This window comes from Bos grunniens, chromosome 21 (assembly GCF_055505025.1).
Source record: "Bos grunniens cultivar Pamir isolate PY7600 chromosome 21, Bosgru_T2T1.0, whole genome shotgun sequence".
Taxonomy (NCBI): Eukaryota; Metazoa; Chordata; class Mammalia; order Artiodactyla; family Bovidae; genus Bos; species Bos grunniens.
The window spans coordinates 63,995,484-64,019,272 of record NC_141185.1 but is presented as its reverse complement, the minus strand read 5'-3'; the positions used below and the strand labels follow the sequence as shown (position 1 = coordinate 64,019,272).

At 43.5% G+C, this 23,789-nt stretch overlaps 1 protein-coding gene across 6 annotated transcripts in view; it reads left to right on the top strand.

Annotated features, from left to right (window-relative positions):
* Positions 1–23,789, top strand: part of ADAMTS17 (ADAM metallopeptidase with thrombospondin type 1 motif 17) — a 406,696-nt gene that overhangs the window by 88,456 nt on the left and 294,451 nt on the right. For all 6 annotated transcript variants that reach the window (XM_086364865.1, XM_086364868.1, XM_086364864.1 and 3 more), the window contains exons 5-7: positions 1,959–2,042; positions 2,716–2,873; positions 10,623–10,666. In XM_086364865.1, the coding sequence (XP_086220991.1) occupies positions 1,959–2,042; positions 2,716–2,873; positions 10,623–10,666 (286 nt within the window). The remainder of the gene's footprint in view (positions 1–1,958; positions 2,043–2,715; positions 2,874–10,622; positions 10,667–23,789) is intronic.

The window sequence follows — 23,789 nt, the reverse complement described above, 5'->3', positions numbered from 1 at the left end:
GTTCTTTCACAAGAAAAACAGTTGTAACTGTGTGGGTTGAGGCATGTTAACTAAACTTACTGTGGTAATCATTTTGAGATATGTATATATTTACTATATTATATATACTGTGGTATATAGGATATATAATCATAATGTTATATTGTTATTCAGTTGCTCAGTCACATCTGACTCTTTGTGACCCCATGGACTGCAGCACATCAGGCTTCCCTGTCCTTCACCGTCTCCCAGAGTTTGCACAAATTCATGTCCATTGAGTCGGTGACGCCATCCAACCATCTCATCCTCATGTTCCCTTCTCCTCCTGCCTTCAATCTTTCCCAGCATCAACATCATGTTGTATACCTGAACCTAAGGCAATTATATATTAATAACATTGGGAAAAGGACATAATGAAACCAAAGTATTTTCCTAATTTAAAAGGAAAAGGGAATATTTAAAAGGTTCTTAGCTTTTCCTTCTTATCTTATACTGCTACCTTTATCACCTACTCCACTCTGCCTCCCTGCATCCCACTCTCTCCTGAGAAGGAACTCAGGAGGATGTCATGATCTGGGGGTCCTCAAATCCGATGTTTTTTTTTTTTTTTTTTCTCTGTCTACATCAACTTTCATTCTTCTGTCTTACTTGACTTTTCCTATCCTTCTTCCCCTTGAATTCTGTGATTTCTTGATGTTGAGACCCCTGCAACTAAGTTCTACCAACAAGAGGTGCAGAATTAAGGGGGCATATGCTTTTCTGTTATGGGCTTCCCTGGTGGCTCAGATGGTAAAGTGTCTGCCTGCAATGCGGGAGACCCGGGTTCGATTCCGGGGTTGGGAAGATCCCCTGGAGAAGGAAATGGCAATCCACTCCAGCACTCTTGCCTGGAAAATCCCATGGACGGAGGAACCTGATAGGCTACAGTCCATGGGGTCGCAAAGAGTCGGACACGACTGAGCGACAAGTTTTGTTTTTGTTTATGCTTTTCTGTTACTGTATCTCATGACGAACTTTGGTTAGAATGAGGACTTAAGGTAAAATAGGAATGTGGCCTTTATGGCTGGACAAGGCTAGATTTGGATTGTGGTCATAGTTGACTGACTGTGAGTCCGGAGCGAGTGGCTTGATTTCATTCAGTCGAGGTTGGTGCAGACACCACCTGTGATGGGTTGTGAGGAGGGTTAGGGATGATGCAGATTGGCACGTGGCAGAGGGCCACAGGCACGGACTTTGCCTCTACCATCATGAAGATCCTCTTCACCCTCCTGCAGGAAACCCCAGAATCAGCTGAAACCATTTCTTTTTTTTTTCAAATTCACCCATCCTATGTATTTTTTTTTCAACCAGCCTATTTCCAATTGGTCTTTGCATGTAAGCTTGTATGCCCTCACATGTATGTGATTCCAGAGTTTCCTGTTATGCAAGTTTCTTTTGAGGAATTTATATTTATGGGAATTTTTTTTGTCTCAGAAGGCCTTTTAAATAAAATCTGGGTTATAAATCTTACGTGTATGTATTTTTTGTTCCAGTAAATATCTATGAACATTGAAATTTGAATTTCATATATATATATATATATGATTGCAAATCATATATTTAGATTTTTTTGTACTAGAAGAACACAGTTTTTAAAAAATATTTTTAAGTAATTAACATTTAATGAATATAATTTATATTTCATTAATTTATAAATGAATATATTTATATTTCATTCATTTATATTTTATGTTTTAGATTTATTAAAAAATTGACAGTACATTGAATTCCCATTCACAATTTCCTGTTTTTGACATCTTACATTAATATGATATGTTTATTATAACTAATGGGGTAGTGTTGTTGATTATTATTGACTGACGTCCATAGTTTGTTCAGATATCCTTAGTTTTTACCTAATATCTTTGTTTGTTTTAGGATACTGCTATTTTTTTTTTTTTTTGGTATCTCTCTACATTTCTTTTCTTCTCTCTTGACAGGTATACAATATGTTTCAGCACCAGAGCCTTGGAATTAAAGTCAACATTCAGGTTACCAAGCTTGTCCTGCTACGACAACGCCCTGTAAGTGTCCGTCAGCACAGTTACAGGAGACGAATCTGGTCCTTAGGCTTCTTAGTGGCTGCAGAGTGCTGAGGAGGGCCCGTGTGTTTTGTCTTGCCCTCTGTCCCTGGCTGTCAGATGGCAGCAGTGTGCCCCAGGCCAGCGACCAGGGATGCCTGGTGGGAGGCGGACGGGCACTGCTGCTGGCGTGCACGTAACCGCAGCCTCTCGGGGAGCCCTGAGCAGTGGACCTTTGTCCCCCCCCTTCATTCCCCCGTGTCTCCCGGGTGCAGAGTTGATGTTTGCGATCATGGCTAGCCTTTTGGAGCTATACCCAAGCTTCAGGCTGAATTTGGTGCACTGTAGCATCGTTTTCTGGTCTTGAGTGCGTTTCCTTATGAAAGTGTTACCTAAAGAGTTAAGCAGTGCACATGAGAACATTGGGTATGCTCTTCAGTTTGCTAAAAAGAAGAAAGCTTATCTTTAATAAGATAGTCTTCATCCTAACTTCTAGGTAAGGCCCTGGTAGCCTCTCTCTGGGTCTCTACATCTGCCTACCAGCGCTGTGGGCAGGTGACATTGAATAATGCCCCTGCAGCCCCTGTCTCTTCCTTAATACCCGCACTGTGGTCTGAGCATAAACTCTGGCTTCCCTGGGAAGTTGCTTCTGTAACCGCCCCCCAATTTCTTTTAGGCCAAGTTGTCCATTGGGCATCATGGTGAGCGGTCCCTGGAGAGCTTCTGTCACTGGCAGAATGAAGAGTACGGAGGTGCACGGTACCTCGGCAACAACCAGGTTCCAGGAGGCAAGGACGACACGCCCCCCGTGGATGCTGCTGTTTTCGTGACCAGGTAAAGCTGGACTCGGCCTGGGGCTGCAGACTTGAGAGGGAAGGCATTTCCCATTGGAGAGAAATTCAGGCTTGGAAATCAGGCCTTTGGGCACTTGTCTGAACCTTGAATTCCTCATCTGTAAGATGGGGATAAATGATAGCTCTGCCTCTGAGATGTGAGGATTAAATGACCATGGGAAGCACTTTCATAGTGCCCCAAAGTAAGGACAAAAGTATTAGCTATTATTATTGTTATTGCTGTTATGAATATAAAACTACTGAATTCTAGTTACCCAAGACTCTTAAAACTCAAGAAAATTTGTCTACTACCTCTTCCCAACACCAAATATAAAGCTCACTGGAAAGAGCTCACCTGTGTATGAGGCTGCTTCCTAACTGGAGGGAGTGGATGCCCCCAGTTTTCCTGTTCAGGGAAGTCCATGCTCCCAGTGGCTCAGCGGTTAAGAATCGACCTGCAGTGTAGGAGATGTAGGAGACGTGGATTCGATCCTTGGGTCAGGAAGATCCTCTGGAGGAGGGCATGGCAACCCACTCCAGTAATTCTTGCCTGGAGAATCCCATGGACAGAGGAGTCTGGCGGGCTGCAGTCCACGGGGTCATAAAGAGTAGGACACGACTAAAGCAACTGAGCCCAGCGCAAGGCAGCTTCAAGAAGTCCACGTAGGTGAATGTGTGTGCTGTGCACAGCCCCATCTATGGGCACTCTCAGGACACAGCAGCAGGCACAGAGGCCCATGGGATTCACAGAGAGGCTCCATTTGAAGCCAGGAGCTGAGCTTCACGTCTGCAGAGCTGGATGTACTCTTCCTGGTTGAGAGGGAAGCCAGGGACCCTGCTGGACAGTAGTAATCAATGGCATCTCTCTGTGTAGATGGCAGCAACGTTATTTTAGTTTTCTAGGGCGACAGTAACCAACTACCACAAAATGTGTGGCTTCAAAAAACCAGAAATGTATTTTCTCACAGTTCTGGAGGCCAGGAGTCTGAAGTCAAGGTGTGGGCAGGGCCTTGCTCTCTCTGAAGCCAGGAGGCAGGATCCCTCCTCCTCCCTAACTTGCGGAGGCGGCTGCAGTCCTGGGCATCCCCAGTTTTGTGGGTGCATCTCTCCAGTCTCTCCCCCATCGTCCCGTGGTGTTCTCCCTGTGTCCACGTTTCCCTCTTCTGTAAGGACACCAGTCACTGGACTGGGGCCCAGCCTAATGCAGTGTGGCCTCATCTTAACTTGATTACAGCTGCAGTGACTCTCTTTCCGAATAAAATCACATTCCCTGGGACTGGGGGTTAGGAATTAAACATGTCTTTTTGGGGACACAATTCAACTCACTGTAGGTATAGATGTGGCTATTTAATTTTTTCCTGTCTCAAATCTCTCTTAGAAAAACTGATTTTCCTTGATTGTTTTACCTCAGTAATATAAATAAAATGTATTATGAGTTCACACCAAAATCCCCTTTTAGAAAATATGTGGAAATGATTCATGATAATTTAACCCATTAGATTAAAATACAATGTTTTACTTTTTGAATGAATGTATCAACCTTGGTTTTAAGATTTTGTTTTTTAAGAAACTACTTTCAAAATTGTATGCTTTCTTTTTTCTTTGAGTTCAGAGAAAGGGAACAGTTTACCGTATCTTTAGCATGAAGACAGCGTACTCCTCTAAGAGGAGTTAAATCTGGTTTAAGATGTTGGGTTTGAGCCCAGAAAGGCTCTCGGTTTGCATCTCTTGGGCCATGTACAAGCCCCTGGCTTGATGATGTCCTGAAGGTAGCCAGATGTGTTATGTGATCTCAGCCTCAGGCACCAGGTACCAGGTATGATAGCTCAGTAGCCTTCTCCGCAAAAAACCTAGAACATGCACATTGCCACCACCAGACACCAAAGAGATACCTAATCACACTTGTAGATGATTCATCGGTTGTGAACCCTAAAGGGTTAAAATGTGATCTGCAGCACACTGATCCCTTATGAGAACACTTGCTGCTTCTACAGGATGTGATTAAATGTATAATGGGACATTTGGGAAGTCTATTCAGTAATTCCAATTGCCTTCATGTGGCTGGTGGTCTACTAGGCACCAAAGATAAGGGGTGAGCCTGACCTTGTACTTGCTTTAAGCTACATTTGCCCACCCCTGTCAGTGATGGGAACCCCTGGATGCCATCTCTTCAGCAGCTCTGGCCCCCACACTAACTAATCAGAGGCTTCCATGCTCTTTCAAATGGTTTTTGGAGCCTCTGGGGCACTCAGTAAAGCACTGAAGATTGTACTGAGCATATGGCTGCAGCCTTTGAGAGTGGGTTTGATTTGGGGAGCAGGCATGGTTCCTTGGGAACCTTGTCTATATGTGACTATAAATTAATGTGATTGATTTTCCAAATGATAATTCAATGAGTAGTACAAACTTTTCCTAGAAAGGAGCTCTATGTAATATCGCCTTTAGAATATGCAGCTAAACTTCCAGGTTTATTACTTTGAAAGTGGTTTCTATAAATACTATATGAAATGTATAAATTCTGGTGTTTTGTTGAGAATAACCCCGGGGGATTTCCTCTATATTGGTTATTCACCTTCCTGCTATTTCCTTTCTTGTCTGGGGGAGAAAATACTTGCAAGCGTTTTAGGTTTGGGAACAAATAGCCTTTTTATCAGAGGCAATAGATGTTACCAAAGTTAGTGTTGACAAAGCTACTGGATTAGCCTTTTTACAAAACACCACGAGAGAGACTGCATGCACCCTCAGCCTTAGAATGCTTCCCATTCAGCTTTCTCCTTTCTCTTTTTCCTGTGTCCCAACAGCTTATTTACCATACCGGAAATATTTTGCATAAAAATGTTCTTCTTTACACCTCATACACATTAGGATGCCTATTATTAAAACAAAACACCAGACCACAGAACAAGTGTTGGCGAGGATGTAGAAGCATTGGAACCCTTGTGTCCTGTTGGTGGGAATGTAAAATGGTGCAGCCATTGTGAAAAACACTATGGCAGTTCCTCAAAAAATTAAAACTAGAGCTACCATATGGTCCAAGAAGTCCACTTCTAAAAGCGTTGGAAGCACTGAAAGCAGAGTTTTAAAGAAGTATTCAAACACCTCTATTCATAGCAACATTGCTAATGGTAAGTAATGTGGGAGCAGCCCAAGTGTCCATCAATGGAGAAATGGGTAAACAAAACGTGGGGTCTGGTGTTTGTTGCTGTTTGTATTCCAACAAATGGAATATTATTCCGCCTTAAGAAGGAAGGAAATTCTAACACTGGTTACCATGAACCTGGAGGATATTTTGCTGAGTGAAATAAGCCAGTCATAAGAGGACAAATCCTTTGTGATCCCACTCGTATGACACACCTAGAAAAGTTAAATTCATTTAGACAGAAATGGTTAGTGGCCAGGAGCTGCGGGGAGAATGGAATAGGGAGGTGTTTAATGCATATAGAATTTCACTCTTCCAAGAGTTATGGAGATGTTGCAGGACAATGTGAATATACCTGCAGTTCAGACACTGCAGAACTGTATACTTAAAAATGGGTAAGATGGTAAGTTTTACTGTTGTAGAACTTATTTTACGACAGTAAAAATCTTTTAAAATGTTCTTTTCTAACTAAGCACATTGGAGGGGGTGGTCCTGATTGTAGACGGGTTGTGGGTGCCGGAGAGGAAGATGTCTGGTGGCCTGGGAAGGCAAGGTGTCTTCAGCGGCAGGCAGAGACACAGAGGCCTCGGCCCTGCCGGCGTTGCCTATCTCCTTTTCGAGCAATCTTGGTCCCTCTCACTTCCGTGGGGCCACTGGACTAAACCAATGGTGCTGTCCGTCTCCTGGGTCCTCAGAGACGTTACACTGAAGCCCTCCTACAAGGACAGGGCGGCGGCCACAGAACCAGGGCTGGAAGCCCATGGGACTGAGACGCACCATTTAGAAATCAGAGGCTGTGAGCTGTGGTTCCCTGGGCTGGAATACTGATGGGCTGACATCTTCACAGGGAAGTCGGGTGCGAGGCAGCTGCCGCTGTGGACCAGCGGCCCTTCCCCCTGGAGTAATCTGCACCGAGGGTCTAACTGGAGGCCGTGTGTATTCAGGGGCCGTATTCAGGGGCCAGCATCCTCCAGTCCTGGGGCTGGCTGGTGTGGTTTCTTTGCCTTTTGTTTTCCATCTGGGCTGTGGCTGAGCCCGACAGCGTATCCTCCTGGGCGCCCACCAGCTGTACAGACGGCCAGTCGCTGAGAAGGGAGCATGACATGTCAAGCAGAAGCTGCTTAGACAGGAGTGGTGGGCACTGTATCTCCAGCAGCTGCAGCCCTGTGGGGCCAGCAGGGACCTCTCAGTAGATTGAGCCTGGGGACCAGGCGAACATGCACAGACTGGGCCTCAGGGAGCTTCACACCTGTCGTGGCCTCACCTTTGGCTCCACATCTCCTCCAGAAAGCCAGGAGTTTTACCCCCGAGACCCAGGTCTATGCTCCTGGAAAATAGCTGTAGGGACACGCATGGCCAGTCGAGAGTGTGACCAATGGGACGTGTCCAGCTGTCCCTCCACTTTTTCTTCCCATGTGACTCCACCCAGTCCCTACCCAGCCCCAGGGATGGTCTTCTCTCAGCCTTTGGTCTTGCTTATGGGACAGATTGGTGGGTACCTGTGGCGTTACATTTTTAAACACTGGGGAGAGATGAGGCCACCAGCGAGCTGATAAGGCACGTTGAAAGTGGCCTGGAAATGTATGCCAGTCATTTAGTAAAGGAGTCAGTATTTATTAAACCCTAATTGTATGCCAGGCAATAGGTGATATACAGAATTAGCTATGTAACTTGTGCCTAGTGCAGAATGAAAGCATGGGATCCCATGTTAAAAAATTGTTAAGAATTTCAAGACATTGAGCAGAGCGTTAAAGCAGGTTGGGGGATGGGAGGCTTCTGGGTGAGGGGCCTGTGTGATGGTACAGCTCACACATCCGTGGAGTCCACTCTGGCCTGTAGATCCATGTAGGCTTTTCTTGAGGTAGAAACAGTGGAATGTGAATGTGAGCAGATGTAAAGGCTGGAGAGCTGCACTGCGACCCTCCCTTTTTTATTTTTTCTTTTCCATTTCTCTGTTGACTCCTGCAGCCCGTATTTGTGGGTCTGGCATGTAGGAGCCAGAGAACCTAGAGATGAAGCTGCCCCTGCAGGCGGATGGCTTTACTTTCCTTTTCTGAGAAAGGACCTTGAACAGGAAGGGGAGAAAAGATTTAGGTTTTGGTGACCCTTTCAAAGCAGGCCTCTAATTGAACTTGGCCCCCTGTGAACCCACCTCCTTGGGAGAAGCAGCGGGGGATGCTGCAGGGTCCATCGCTTGGGACCACCCGTTTCCCTACAGGGAAGCCGGGATGAGAGGGCACACCGTGCCCTTTAAGCGTCTTCCCCCAAGCTGGCCAGAGAGCCAGACAGGAGGAGGTGCGGCCGGTTCCCTCAGCAGCCCCGTCAGCCTGTTTAGTTCTCTCCTATGAGACTAATGCCCACACAGCCTTTCTCCCCTTGCCCAAGTGAGGCAATGCGATGACACTTTCAGTTGCTTGCTCTGGGAAACCCTGGAGCGAGGTCTCAGGCCAGTCTGGTGTGTGTGTGTGTGTGTGTGTGTGTAGTTTTGGAGGGGGTTGTAAAAAGCATGGGGGTCTTCAAGGCTTCCTTTTATCCTTTGTTAAAAACTGTTTTAAAATTGATTACCAAAATACATGTTTATTGTGAAAGATTGGAAGTGCAGTCAGCAGCACTCAGGTGGGTTACCGAAGGCACTGCCCAGTTCCCTCCCGCTGTCTTTGCCCAGCTTCAGGGCCGCCCCTCCAAGCTGCCACACCCTACCGGCTGCCGCTTCCTCTGGGCTCGCAGGATGTCTGGGGTGCCTGGCAGGCCTGAGGCAGTGGCCTCGACCAGGGTATTCCGTACCTCAGAACCCCACGTGGAATCTTCATGCCTACAGATCTGGACTCTGCGGTCTAGTGGGTAGGTAGAATAGCCAGCCTGAAGCAGAGCTGGTGCTGGGAACACGCAGGTTTTGCTCCATCCGTGTGGGCAGCCACGTATTGCTGAGAGGTGTTAGGCATGGGTTACATTGTTCCATTCTATGCTCAGTCATTCAGTTGTGTCTGACTGTGACCCCATGGACTATAGCCCTCCAGACTCCTCTGTCCATGGTATTCTCCTGGCAAGAATACCGGAGCGGGTTGCCATTTCTTCCTCCAGGGGATCTTCCCAACGCAGGGACTGAAGCTGTGTCTCTTGAATCTCCTGCATTGACAGGTGGCTTCTTCACCACTGCAGCACCTGGGAAGCCCAGGTTACATCATGGAGACAAATAGAACAGAACGTGCTGTGGGTTGGAGGGAGAGAAAAGGAAAGCTGATGGCATTACACTGCCTTCTTGCCATTGTCCCCAGTGTGAGTGGGAGATCCCTTCCATGAGAATAGATTTTTTTGATAGACGGTGGGAGAGGAACTGGGGACATTGGATGCGGAAGTAGGGTGGGCTGTCCGAAAGGGAAGGCGGCGCACGGCCCGCGCAGGACTGCCGCTTGCGTTCTCAGCATTGCTTAGTGCCCACGTCGTCAGGCTGGCCCTGTTTGTCTTCCCAGAGAATTTTTTTTAAAGTTGAATGAGAAGAGGTGCCTTACAACGCGTTTCAGCCTGAAGCTTCACTGGAGTGGATGAAGGGGTGATTTCTCCCAGCTCCCACAGGTCCCTGTGGGTGGATGAGCGTGGGGCCAGGCACTTCTGTTCTCGCCAAGTCTTGGGCAAGATACCGCCTCAGACAGTGCTCTGGTTAGCTTCCACCTGTGGGCATTTATGGGCAGAAAGAAGGGTCCAGACGGAGCCCCTGGTGCCTGCAGAACCAGGGCTACACCAGATTTCGAGCATCTTTGCTTTTCATTTGTCCACAGCCACGCACCTGGGAGATCCTAGGGAGCTCTAAAGAACATAACTTTTTGTTTGTTTGTTTGTGCCACATAGCATGTGGGATCTTAGTTCCCTGACCAGGGATTGAACCCCAGTGCCCTGCATGGGGAGTGTGGAGTCTTAGCCACTGGACCCCCAGTGTGTTAGCTGCTCAGTCATGTCCAACTCATTGCAACCCCATGAACTATAGCCCGCCAGGCTCCTCTGTCTGTGGGATTCTCCAGGCAAGGTTACTGGAGTGGGTTGCCATTCCCTTCTCTATGGATCTTCCTAACCCAGGGATTGAACCTGGTTCTCCTGCATTGCAGGCATATTCTTTACCATCTGAACCACCGGGGAAGTCCCAAAATATAACTTTTAGAAATGACTTTTTTGTTGTGTTCTCATGTAAGTGATATATGGTCATTCAAGCATATAAAACTAATTCCTGTGCAAGCAGAGTAACTTCGGAAGTCACTGTAGTGTGATGATAGTGACAAATAATTGTCTCTGATAGATGATTTGGTAAGTATCTTCTGCAACTTCCATCACTGGATGGAGTCGTTCCAGCAACTAAGTGTTATGTGTGGAATAGTTTAGTTATGAAAAGAGGGTCTTATGTGGGGTTTACTGGGCCTATCAGCTGGAAATGTGGCTAATCTTGGCAAAAAAAAAAACCAAAACACTGCTAGTTATTATTTTTCATTATAATTCATGGCAAATAAAGTATTAACTTTGTTATCGGCAAGACAAGTAATCAAAATTAATTGACATGTTTTCTTCTCCCATTCTTGGAGGTACTGCACACACCTTACTATGTCTTTTTAAAAATTTTTTTAGGACAGATTTCTGCGTACACAAAGATGAGCCTTGTGACACCGTTGGTAAGTTTAGAGTTAAAATAATAACTCCATACTCTCTGATAATGTGGACACTTGATAAGCCTTCCAGTCTGAAAGCGCCATCCTTAGAGAAGCTGTGCCTTTTCTGTTACCTCTTTTTTTGGTAAATTTGGTCTTTGATTTTATTTTACTTTTCTTCTTTCCTAAAAAGTTTTGCAATTTCTTATGGCAGAAGTCATCTAGACAGGGTTAATAAGGAAGAAATGAAAAGTACAGTCCAGGGGAGGAGCCTCCAGGCTGCCCCGAGGTGACTAGTTGGGTTGCACTTGGCTGAGCCTGTTGGTCACCAGTAAGGAGGGGGACCTCACTGAATTACACGATTGTCATGAGACAGAAGCTTCACCAAGTGTCCTCAGAGATGAGATGTGACTGCGGGGTTGTGGGACTGGTGTGTTCCCCCAGCCTTGGCCCCAGGCCCATCGCTTTCTGGTCGAACGGTAGCGATGCTGACACATAACACAGGAAAACACAGTTTCCCTCGCCTCCGCCCTTCGGCCTGTACCACCTTCCCCACGTTCCCCTACACTGCTGTTTTCTTTCTCTCCTGTCCCCAGTTATGTCTGGCTTGCTCTAGACCCCTCATAGATTTCAAATTGGAACCGGTCTTTGGGTGCAGGAATAGAGTACTTGGTTTAGGGGAAATACCAAGAGGTTGCCAGTTTTGTCTGCTGTAGCACAAACTTCTGTTCACTAGGAGGTTGAAATATTGCACCATCAGAAGCACAGTTTGGAACTGAAATTATAGGAAAAGTGAAGGAAAATGGTATAGAATTGACTATATCTATTATTGTGAAATTCAGATATTACACAGAGAAGGCAATGGCACCCCACTCAAGTACTCTTGCCTGGAAAATCCCATGGATGGAGGAGCCTGGTGGGCTGCAGTCCATGGGGTTGCGAAGAGTCGGACACGAGTGAGCAACTTCACTTTCACTTTTCACTTTCATGCATTGGAGAAGGAAGTGGCAACCCACTCCCTCGTTCTTACCTGGAGAATCCCAGGGACAGGGGAACCTGGTGGGCTGCTGTCTATGGGGTCACACCGAGTCGGACACGACTGATGCGACTTAGCAGCAGCAGCAGCAGCAGATGTTACAAACCTATGCTTCCCGTTGAGTCCTGGCAGCAGGTAATCCCGAGCCTTTGCTCTGGCTCTGCCACATATGAGCTGGGTGACCTTCAGTGAAGTGAAGTCACTCAGTCGTGTCCTACTCTTTGCGACCGCATGAATTATAGCCTGCCAGGCTCCTCTGTCCATGGGATTTTCCAGGCAAGAATACTGGAGTGGGTTGCCATTTCCTTTTTCAGGGGATCTTCCAAACCCAGGAATCGAACCCAGGTCTCCCACATTGCAGGCCGATTCTTTACCGGCTGAGCCACAAGGGAAGCCCTTAGTAAATCTCCATAATCCATAAAATGGTCACTTTGGACAAGGTCTTTCCAAATCTTGTAGAATGGTAGCTAGCATTTATGTCGCATTTCAGAATTTAAAAATGATTTTTTTATACTATACTTTATCAATCCTCTAAAGTCTGAGAACTAAGTGTTAAAAACCAACTAACCAATCATGCTTTGTTATTTGGGAGCTGTCTCCATAATGGAATTACTAGACAAATGCAGCGTAAAGTAGGCTTCAACAGAGGGTTAGCTGATGCCCGTCTGAGTCTGATTCACACTGTAGAGGACTGAGGACTGGGGTATGTCCACCTCTGGCAGTCCCCTGCCAGGACTGCCAAAGCATAAGCTACCTGGAGGACTGTCTGCTCTGTCCCAGTGTTCACAGGTCAGCTCTGACAGCTTTAACCCATGTGTTGTGTCCTTTAGCAGGGCTAGAGAGGCTGGATCACCACTGTTAACTGAATGAAAGAATAAAATTGAATGCAAATGAATGGACACCAATATTTTTGAGTGGTGTGCATCTGATGAAATGGTTTTCTTTCATGCAATTTAGAGCCAGCTTTAATTTTTTTTGAATATATCACTTTCATATCTGCACCGCAGCTGGCTCTCTCATGTGTCCTTACCTCATCTAAACCACATCCCCGTGTGACCTATATTCATCTGCTAGGCAGTTATAACAAAATATCACGACTGGGGGGCTTAAACACAGACAGTTATTGCCTCACAGTTTTGGAGGCTGGACGTTCAGAACCAGAACATCCACAGGCTCGATCTCTCCTGGAGCCTCCCTGCTTGGCTTGCAGATGGCCGTCTCCTGCTCATGTCCTCACCTGCCTTCTTTCTGTGTATACCTGTGCCCCAAACTCCTCTTTTTATAAGGACACCACTTATATTCGATCACAGCCCCACTCTGATGACCTTATTTAAGCTTAATTACCTCTTCAAAGTCCCCGTCCCCAAATATCTCCACGCTGAGGGTTGTGGCTTCAACTTACAGTTTTTGGGAGGACACAGTGCAATCCATAATATTACTCATTGACACTTAACCACATACTGTCAGTTTCTTTAAAAACAGTCACAAAACCCACATGGTGTTTGTTAGTATACATTTATCCTAATATGTCACAATTTACTTGTATCAAGTTAGCCAGTAAGAATAATGGGTGCATTTGATGAAAATAATAATTTGAACACGGGGCTTATGGAAGTCTTACAGCAGTCTCATCCAGTTTACTTCTATACTTTTTTACCTTCATATTTTGAAATGATTATAGAAGTTCTTTAAGCTGTCAAAATAGTACGGAAAAGTCTCTTATCAATCATTCGGCTTCTTGTAGTGACATCTTGCACAACTAGTGGATTTCCAAAACCAGGAAACTGATTGGCAGGATGCAGTGAACTAGACTACAGTCTTGTTCAGGTTTCACTGATTTTTGCATTCATTCATTTTAGGGTTTGTTTTTACCTGTTGTTCCATGACATTTTATCATGTGTAAATTCGTCCATCCACTTCAACAATCAAGAGCAAAACTGGTTCGTCCCTTCCAAGCAGTTCCCTTAGGCTGGCCCTGAATCACCCTTTCCTTCCCTGTCTTTCCCTAATCCTGGCTACTACTTATCCATAATCTGTCACTATGATTTTGTCATTCCAGCATCCCACAGAGTGGAAAAATAATCTGAATCACATAGATATGCGGTTGCCAATGCCAGGAGATTTTGAGCAGCTGCCTCAAATCTCAGAATCCAGCTGTAGTAGGAGGGGCTGTCCTGAGTCCTTTAGAAAATGAAATAGTCTGGTACCTTGAGAAACTGGGGAAGCTTGGTGTTTATCAACATTTTATATTTGGTATGTAGTAGTGTTGTTTTTTTTTTTTTTTTTTTTTCCTTGTTGTTTTATTTAGGATATAACTTACAGGAAGTAAAGAGTACAAATCTTGATGGATTTAAAACATTGATGCCTATACTTGTTTTCTATCTTATTTATTGAAATAATTTTAAAGGAGTGTTTTGAGTTCAGTCTTAATCTATTTTTTTAAATTGTGGTAAAATATATATATAACATGAAATTTACCATCCTAACCATTTTTTAGTGGGTAGTTCAGTGGCATTAAGTGCATTGTTGTGTAATCATATCCCTGTACTCTCAGAGCAATACTCGTAATAAGATATGGAATGTTCTCAGCCCCCAGAAGGTTCCTTCATGCTTCCTTCAAGTCCTCCAGAGGTGTGCCTCCAAAGGTAACCTACTATTATACATGTTTAAATCCCTGTTTTTTAACAGTAATTTTAAAATAGTTTAAACTTTGAAGTTAAATTTGAATGATTCATTTGAAGAATCTCTGAGGTACTGAGTGGAGTTCGGGGTTCTATGAATAGTACCTCCCTCTACACTGCTCAGTCTGCGTTAGCTCAGCTCCCCAGGCAGGATTTCTGACTGTGGAGACAAACAGAAGGGCGTCTGTCAGAAGTGGGACTGACCCAGGCTAGAGGACCAGCTCGGAACACAGCTAGCACCTGAGGGGGCCCCGCAGGGTGAGGCCTGCGCAGAGGTCGGTGGCCGGGCTGTGGGGAATGGCCCCCTCAGCCACCGTGTCAGCCTGCCCTCAATCACGTGACTGCCTCTCTCTACCCTGACCTGCGTGGGGGCAAGGGGGCTCTGGCCCTTCGGGGAGACACAGGGGAGACCCAGGCACGTCCACCATGCGTGTGTGTACTGGGGGTCTGCCAAGAGGGTGCTTAACCAAGGAAGGATGGTGCTGACGGCCAAGGATGACAGTGCCCTCTGCACGCCTGAGCTTTTAGTAAAGACTGAAGCCTGAGACGCCGACATGTCGTTTGTGCACATTGCAGGGTTCCTACTGACACAGGTGAGGAGGCTTCCCTGACCCCGATTCTAAGGCAGTCCTGACTCCTGCAGGGGTGAGGCCACATCAAGTGGCTCCACATTGGCCAGGAGCTTGGCTGAGCAGACAAGTGGACACAGTTTTAAATAATTGTGCCAGGTAGACCCTCCCACCCTGTTAGGTTACTGTGGGAGGGAAGGGAAGATACCTAAGGGTCCCACTCACCTCCAGCTTGGGGGAAGACACACTCAAGGAGAACTGAAGACAACTCTTGAGGCAGGAGAATCTGGGAAAGCAGGCTTCTTCTCTAACAGAAGCAGCTGCTGCCTCACTGTGGTCCCTATGGGGCATGTTTCAGACTTGCCTTTGTGGGGTGTGGACTTTCCTCTGTTGAGTTGCTTCATCCTCCAATATCTGCTTGCCTGCCACCATCCTGATGCTGAGGGCTCCTAGGTGAGAAGAGGGTGCCGGGAAGTGCAGGGCTGTGGGCGTGGGAGATCTCTGAAGGCTGTGCTGATCCTTTGCTCTCCTCCTCCCCCACCCCCAGGCCTCTCTGTGGTCCAGGCATGATCAGCCATGTCTCTCCACAGCCTGGCTGACCAGACGCATCTTTTTTTTTCAATTTATCTACTTTTAATTGGAGGATAATTGCTTTACAATAATGTGTGGGTTTTTGGCATACAACAATATGAAGCAGCCCTAGGTATAAATATGTCCACTCCCTCTTGAACCTCTCTCCCACCTCCCAATCCATCCCACCACTCTAAGTTGTCAAAGAGCACTAGTTTGAGCTGACTTTATCATATAGAAAATTCTGCCTGGCTGTCTATTTTTCATATGGTAATACATATGTTTCCATGGTACTCTTTCAATTCATCCCACTCTCTCCTTTGCCTACTGTGTCTACAGTTCCGTTCTGTATGTCTGCATCTTCATTGCTGCCCTGCAAATAGGTTCATCAGTACGATCTTTCTAGAGTCCAGGTATATGCATTAATATACGACATTTGGTTTTCTCTTTCGGACTCATTTCATTCTGAATCATAGGCTCAAGGTTCATCCAATTCGCTAGAACTGACTCAAATGTGTTCCTTTTGATAGCTGGGTAATATTCCATTTTGCATATGTACCAAAACTTCTTTATCCATTCATCTGTCAATGGGCATCTAGGTTGCTTTCATGTCCTACCTATTGTAAATACTGCTACAGTGAGCACTGGGGTACATGTGTCTTTTTCAGTTATGATTTTCTCAGGGTATATGCCCAGTAGTGGGATTGTTGGGTCATATGAGTTTAATTCCTAGATTTTTAAGGACTCTCCATACTGCTCTCCATAGTGGCTGTATCAGTTTATATTCCCACCAGCAGTGCAAGAAGATTTTCTCCACACCCTCCCAGCATTTATTGTTTGTAGACTTTTTGATGATGGCCATTCTGACTGGTGTGAGGTTACATCTCATTGTAGTTTGGATTTGCATTTCTCTAATAACGAGTGACGTTGAGCATCTTTTCATGTGTTTATTAGTCATTTGTATGTATTCTTTGGAGAAATGTCTGTTTAGGTCTTTGGCCCGCTTTTTGATTGGGCTGTTTATATTTCTGGTATTGAGTTGCATGAGCTGCTTGTGTATTTTGTAAATTAATCCTTTGTCAGTTATTTCATTTGCTATTATTTTCCACTATTCTGAGGGTTGTCTTTGCACCTTGTTTATAGTTTCCTTTAAAAATTTTCCACAGTTTATTGTGATACACACAGGCAAAGGCTTTGGCGTAGTCGATGAAGCAGAAGTAGATGTTTTTCTGAAATTCTCTTGATTTTTCTATAATCCAGCAGATGTTGGCAATTTGATCTCTGGTTCCTCTGCCTTTTCTAAATTCAGCTTGCACATCTGGAAGTTCTTGGTTCATGTACTGTTGAAGCCTAGATTGGAGAATTTTGAGCATTACTTTGCTAGTGTGTGAGATGAGTACAATTGTGTGGTAGTTCGAACATTCTTTGGCATTGCCTTTATTTGGGATTAGAATGAAAACTGATCTTTCCCAGTCCTGTGGCCATTGCTGAGTTTTCCAAATCTGCTGGCCTATTGAGTGCAGCACTTTTCACAGCATATCTTTTAGGATTTGAATTAGCTAAGCTGGAATTTCATCACCTCCACTAGCTTTGTTCGTGGTGGTGTTTCCTTAGGTCCACTTGACTCCAGGATGTCTGGCTCTGGGTAAGTGATCACACCATCATGGTTATCCGGGTCATGAAGACTTTTTTTTATAGTTCTGTGTATTCTTGCCACTTCTTAATATCTTCTGCTTCTGTTAGGTCCATACCATTTTTATCCTTTATTGTGTCCATCTTTGCATGAAATATTCCCTTGGTATCTCTAATTTTCTTGATGAGATCTCTAGTTTTTCCCATTCTATTGTTTTCCTCTATTTCTTTGCATTGATCACCTAGGAAGGCTTTCTCATCTCTCCTTGCTATTCTTCGGAACTCTGTATTCAGATGGGTATATCTTTCCTTTTTTCCTTTGCTTTTCACTTCTCTCCTCTTCGCAGCTATTTGTAAGGCCTCCTCAGACAACCATCTTGCCCTTTTGCATTTCTACTTCTTAGGGATGGTTTTGATCACCACCTCCTGTACAATGTTACAAACCTCTGTCCATAGTTCTTTAGGCACTCTATTGATCACATGTAATCCCTTGAATCTATTTGTTACTTCCACTGAATAATCATAAGGGATTTGATTTAGGTCGTACCTGAATGGTCTAGTGATTTTCCCTACTTTCTTCAATTTAAGTCTGAATTTTTGCAATAAGGAGTTCATAATCTGAGCCACAGTCAGTTCCTTCATAATCTGAGCCACAGTCAGCTCCTGGTCTTATATTTTCTGACTGTATAGAGCTTATCCATCTTCAGCTGCAAATAATAGAATCAATCTGATTTTGGTATTGACCAACTGGTGGTGTCCATGTATAGACTTGTACCTTGTGTTGTTGGAAGAAGGTAATGGGAATACCAGACCACCGTACCTGCCTTCTGAGAAATCTGTATGCAGGTCAAGAAGCAGGAGATAGATCTGGACATGAAACAATGGACTGGTTCCAAATTGGGAAAAGAGTATGTCAAGGCTGTATATTGTCACCTTTTGCTTAGAATTCCAAATTCCATGGACTGTACAGTCTAATGGGTCACAAAGAGTCAGACACAATTGAGTGACTTTCAGTTTGGACTTCCCTGATAGCTCAGTTGGTAAAGAATCCATCTGCAATGCAGAAGACCCTGGCTTGATTCCTGAGTCAAGAAGATCTGCTGGAGAAGGGATAGGCTACCCACTCCAGTATTCTTGGGCTTTTCTGTGGCTCAACTGATAAAGAATCTGCCTGCAGTGTGGGAGACCTGGGTTTGATCCCTGTGTTGGGAAGATCCCCTGGAGAAGGAAAAGGCTGCCCACTCCAGTATTCTGGCCTGGAGAATTCCATGGACTGTATTCCATGGGGTTGCAGAGTCGGACAGCTTCACTCACTTTGCTTATTTAACTTATATACAGAGTACATCATACAAAGTGCCAGGTTGGATGAAGCACAAACTGGAATCAAGATTGCAATGAGAAGTATCAATAACCTCAGATGTGCAAATGATACCACCCTTATGGCTGAAAGGGAATAGGAACTAAAGAGCCTCTTCATGAAAGTTAAAGAGGAGAATGAAAAAGTTGGCTTAAAACTCAGCATTCAAAAAACAAAGATCATAGCATCCAGTCCCATCACTTCATGATAAATAGATGAGGAAACAATGGAAACAGTGACAGACTTTCTTTTCTTGGGCTCCAAAATCACTGCAGATGGTGACTGCAGTCATGAAATTAACAGAAGCTTGCTACTTGGAAGAAAAGCTATGACCAACCTAGACAGCATATTAAAAAGCAGAGATATTACTTTGCTGTCAAAGGTCCATCTAGTCAAAGCTATGGTTTTTCCAATAGTCATGTATGGTTGTGAGAGTTGGCCCATAAAGAAGGCTGAGTGTCAAAGAATTGATGTTTTTGAACTGTGGTGCTGGAGAAGATTCTTGAGAGTCCCTTGGACTGCAAGGAGATCCAACTAGTCTATCCTACAGAAAATCAGTCCTGAATACTCATTGAAAGGACTAATGCTGAAGCTGAGACTCCAATACTTTGCCCATCTGAGGTGAAGAATTGACTCACTGGAAAAAACCCTGATGCTGGGAAAGATTGAAGGTGGGAGGAGAAGGGGACAACAGAGGTTGAATGGCATCACCAACTCAATGGACATGAGTTTGAGTAAACTTCGGGAGTTGGTGATGAACAGGGAAGCCTGGCTTGGGGTCAAAGAGTCAGGCATGACTGAGCGACTGAACTGAACTGATAGTTTCCTTTGCTATGTAAAACTTTTAAGTTTAATTAGGTCCCACTTGTTATTTTGTTTTTATTATTTTATCTGTACCCTGGATGGCGGGTCACAGGATCTTGCTGTGATTTATGTCAAATAGTGTCCTACATATGTTTTCCTCTAAGATTTTGATGGTCTCTGGTCTTCCATTTAGGTTTTTAGTCCTTTTTTAGTTTATCTGTGTGTATGGTATTAGAAAGTGTTCTAATTGCATTCTTTTACACACAGCTGTCCTGTTTTCGTAGCACCACTTATTGAAGACTGTCTTTTCTTCATTGTGTATCTTGCCTCCTCTGTCAAAGATGAGGTGCCCACAGGTGCACGGGTTTATCTCTGGCCTTTCTATCTTGTTCCATTGGTCTATATTTCTGTTTTTGTACCAGTACCAGACTGTCTTGTTGACTGTAGCTTTGTAGTATAGTATAAAATCAGGAAGGTTGATTTTTCCAACTCTGTTCTTTTTTCTCAAGATTGTTTGCATATTGGGGGTCTTTTGTGTTTTCATAAAAATTGTGAATTTTCTTTTTGTTCTAGTGCTGTGAAAAATGCCATTGGTAATTTGATAGGGATTGCTTAGAATATGTAGTTTGCTTTGAGTAGTATGGTCATTTTCACAATATTGTTTCTTCCAGTCCAAGAACATGGTATATCTCTCCATCTGTTTGTGTCAGCTTTGATTTCTTTCATCAGTGTCTTTTAGTTTTCTGTGTACAGCACTTTTATCTCCCTAGGTAATTTTATTCATAGATTTTTTTTTTCTTTTTGTTGCAGTGGTATATGGGATTGATTCCTTAATTTTCTTTCTGAGTTTTCATTGTTAATGTATCAGAATGCAAGTGGTTTCTGTGTATTGATTTTGTATCCTGTTACTTTACTAAATTCACTGATTGCCTGTGTGTCTGCTTAGTCACCCAGTCGTGTCCAAGTCCTTGCTGTCCCATGAACTGTAGCCCACCATGCCCATTTGTCCATGGAATTCTCCAGGCAAGGATATTGGAGTGGATAGCAGTTCTCTTTTCCAGAGGATCCTTTCCTCATAGGACTAGGAACAAAAAAAGAATATTGCTTCTTGCTATTTTTATTCAACATTGCTGTGGAGGTTCTATCCATGGCAATTCACTGATTATCTCCAATAATTTTCTGATAGTATCCTTAGGGTTTTCTTTGTATAGCATCATATTATCTGCAAACGGTGAGAGTTTTACTTCTTCTTTTACAGTCTGGATTCCTTTTATTTCTTTTCCTTCTCTGATTGCCATGACTAGGACTTCCAAAACTATGTTGAATTATAGTGATGAGAGTGGGCAATTTTGTCTTTTTCCTGACCTTAGAGGAAATACTTTCAGTTTTTCACCATTGAGAATAATGTTTGTTATGAGTGTATTAAATATGGCCTTTATTATATTGTATTTATCTATGCCCATTCTGAAGAATTTTTATCATACATGGGTGCTGAATTTTGTCAAAAGCTTTTTCTGTATCTATTGTGATTATCATATGACTCTTACATTTAAATATGTTAATATGGTGTATCACATTGATTGATTTGCAGATATTGAAGAATTCTTGCATCTCTTGGACAAACCCAACTTGATCATGATGTATGGTTCTTCCAATGTGTTGTCGGATTCTGTTTGCTAGAATTTTATTGAGGATTTTTCCATCTATATTCATCAGTGATATTGACCTGTAATTTTCTTTTTTTGTGATGTCTTTATCTGGTTTTGGTATCAGGGTGATGGTGACCTCATAGAATAAGTTTGAAACTGTTCCTTCCCCTTCATTTTTTGGGAAGAGTTTGAGAAGGATAGGCATTAGCTTGTCTCTAAACATTTGATAGAATTCACCTTGAAACTGTCTGCTCCAAGGCTTCTGTTTTTTGGAGATTTTTGATCACAAATTCAATTTCAGTGCTTATGATTGACTTGTTCATAATTTCTATTTCTTCCTGGTTCAGTCTTGGAAGGTTGAAGTTTTCTAAGAATCTGTCCATTTCTTCCAGGTTGTCTTTTTATTGGCATATAGTTGCTCATAATGGTCTCTTAGGATTCTTTGTATTTCTGCATTATCTGTTGTAACCTCTCCTTTTTCATTTCTAATTTTGTTGATTTGAGTCTTCTCCCTTTTTTTCTTGATGAGTTTGGCTAACTGTAACTTTATTTATCTTAAACAACCAGCTTTAAGTTTTATTAATCTTTACTTTTGTCTCCTTCATTTCTTTTCTGTTAATTTCTGTTCTGATCTTTATGATTTCTATCCTCATACTAGCTTTGGGGGTTTTTTGGTTCTTTTTCCTGTTGTTTTAGGGTAAAGTTAGGTTGTGTATTTTATGGTTTTTCTTGTGTCTTGAGATAGGATTGTATTGCTATAAATTTCCCTCTTAGAACTGTTTTTGTTGCATCCCTTAGGTTTTGAGTCATTGTGTTTTCATTGTCATTTGTTTCTAGAAATTAAAAAAATTTTATTTTGTTTTTTGTTTTACTGTGTTTGTTTTAATCAGCTTTAATGCCATAACAAGCAGTTAGTGGGATCTTGCTTCCCCAGCCAGTGATGGGGCCTGAGCCTCTGGGGTGGGAGTGCTGAGTTCAGGGCACTAAATTGCCAGAAAAGTTCTGATCCCAGGGAGTATTAATTAGTGATAACTCCTACAAAGACTCCAGCTGTACCCAAGACCCAGCATCACCAAACTTTCAGCAGCACTCAGTATAGGATGCTTGACCCAAACAACAAGCAAGATACACACAAACCTAATCATCTGCAGACAGACTTTCCACAGACACCCCTAAACATACCACCTCACACAGCCCTGCCCACCAGAGGGAAAAAACTCACCTCCTCCGACCAGAATGTAGGCACAAGTCCCTCCCAACATGAAGCCTAAACAAACCACGGGACCAACCTCACTCACCGAGGGCACAGACCAAAAGGAAGAACTACAACTATATAGCCTGGAGAAAGGGGACCTCAGACACAGTAAGTTGGAGTAAAAAAACAGAGAAATATTAGGCAAATGAAGAAACAAGGTAAAAACTCACAAGACCAAATAATCGAGGAAGAAATAGGCAAACTACTTGAAAAAGAATTCAGAGTAATGGTAGTAAAGATTACCTAAAACCTCAAAAATAGAACAGAGTGCAAGAGTCAGTTAACACACTTAACAAGGAGCTAGAAGAAGTAAAGAATAAACAGAGACAAACAATACAATTACTGAAATTAAAAATACCCTGGAAGGAATCAGTAGCAGAATAACTGAGACAGAAGATAGATACATGACATGGAAGAGAGAACAGTGAAAACTAACTGCTGAAGAGCAGAATAAAGGAAAAAGAATTGAGGATAGTCCCAGAGACCTCTGGGATGATATTAAATATATGATGATATTAAATTCAAATTATAGGGGTTCCAGAGAAGAAAAGTAAAAGAAAGGATCTGAGAAATTTTTTGAGGAGATTATAGTTGAAAATTTCCCTAACATGGGAAAGGAAATAGTCAGGTCCAAGAAGTGCAGAGAGCCCCACAAAGGATAAACCCAAGGAGAAACACACAAAGACACATACTAATCAAAGTAACAGATTAAACACAAAGAAAGAATGTTAAAAGCAGCAAGGGAAAGCAACAAGTAACATACAAAAGAAGCCACATACAATTAACAGCTGATCCTTCAGCAGAAACTCTACAGGCCAGAAGGGAATGGCAGGATATATTTAAAGTACTGAAAGGGAGAAATCTACGCCAAGGATACTCTACCCAACAAGGATATCATTCAAAATTGTTGGAGAAATCAGAAACTTTACAGACAAGACAAAGTTAAGAGCATTTAGCACCACCGAACCAGCTTTACAGCAAATGTTAAAGGGACTTCTATAGGCTGGAAACACAAGAGAAGGAAAAGAATGACAAAAACAAACCAAAAGCAATTAAGAAAATGCCAATAGAAATATCAGTTCAGTTCACTCTGTCATGTCCAACTATTCACAATGCCGTGGACTGCAGCACGCCAGGCTTTCCTGTCTATCACCAACTCTCAGAGCTTGCTCAAACACATATCCATTGAGTCACGATGCCATCTAACCATCTCATCCTCTGTTGTCCCCTTCCCCTCCTGCCTTCAGTCTTTCCCAGCATCAGGGTCTTTTCCAATGAGTCAGTTCTTTGCATCAGGTGGCCAAAGTATTGGAGCTTCAGCTTCAGCATCAGTCCTTCCAATGACTACTCAGGACAGATTTCCTTTAGGATGGACTAGTTGGATCTCCTTGCAGTCCAAGGGACTCTCAACTGTCTTCTCCAACACCTCAGTTCAGAAGCATTAATTCTTAGGCACTGGGCTTTCTTTATAGTCCAAATCTCACATCCATACATGACTACTGGAAAAACCATAGCTTTGACTAGATGGACATTTGTTGACAAATAATGTCTCTGCTTTTTAATATGCTGTCTAGGTTGGTCATAGCTTTTCTTC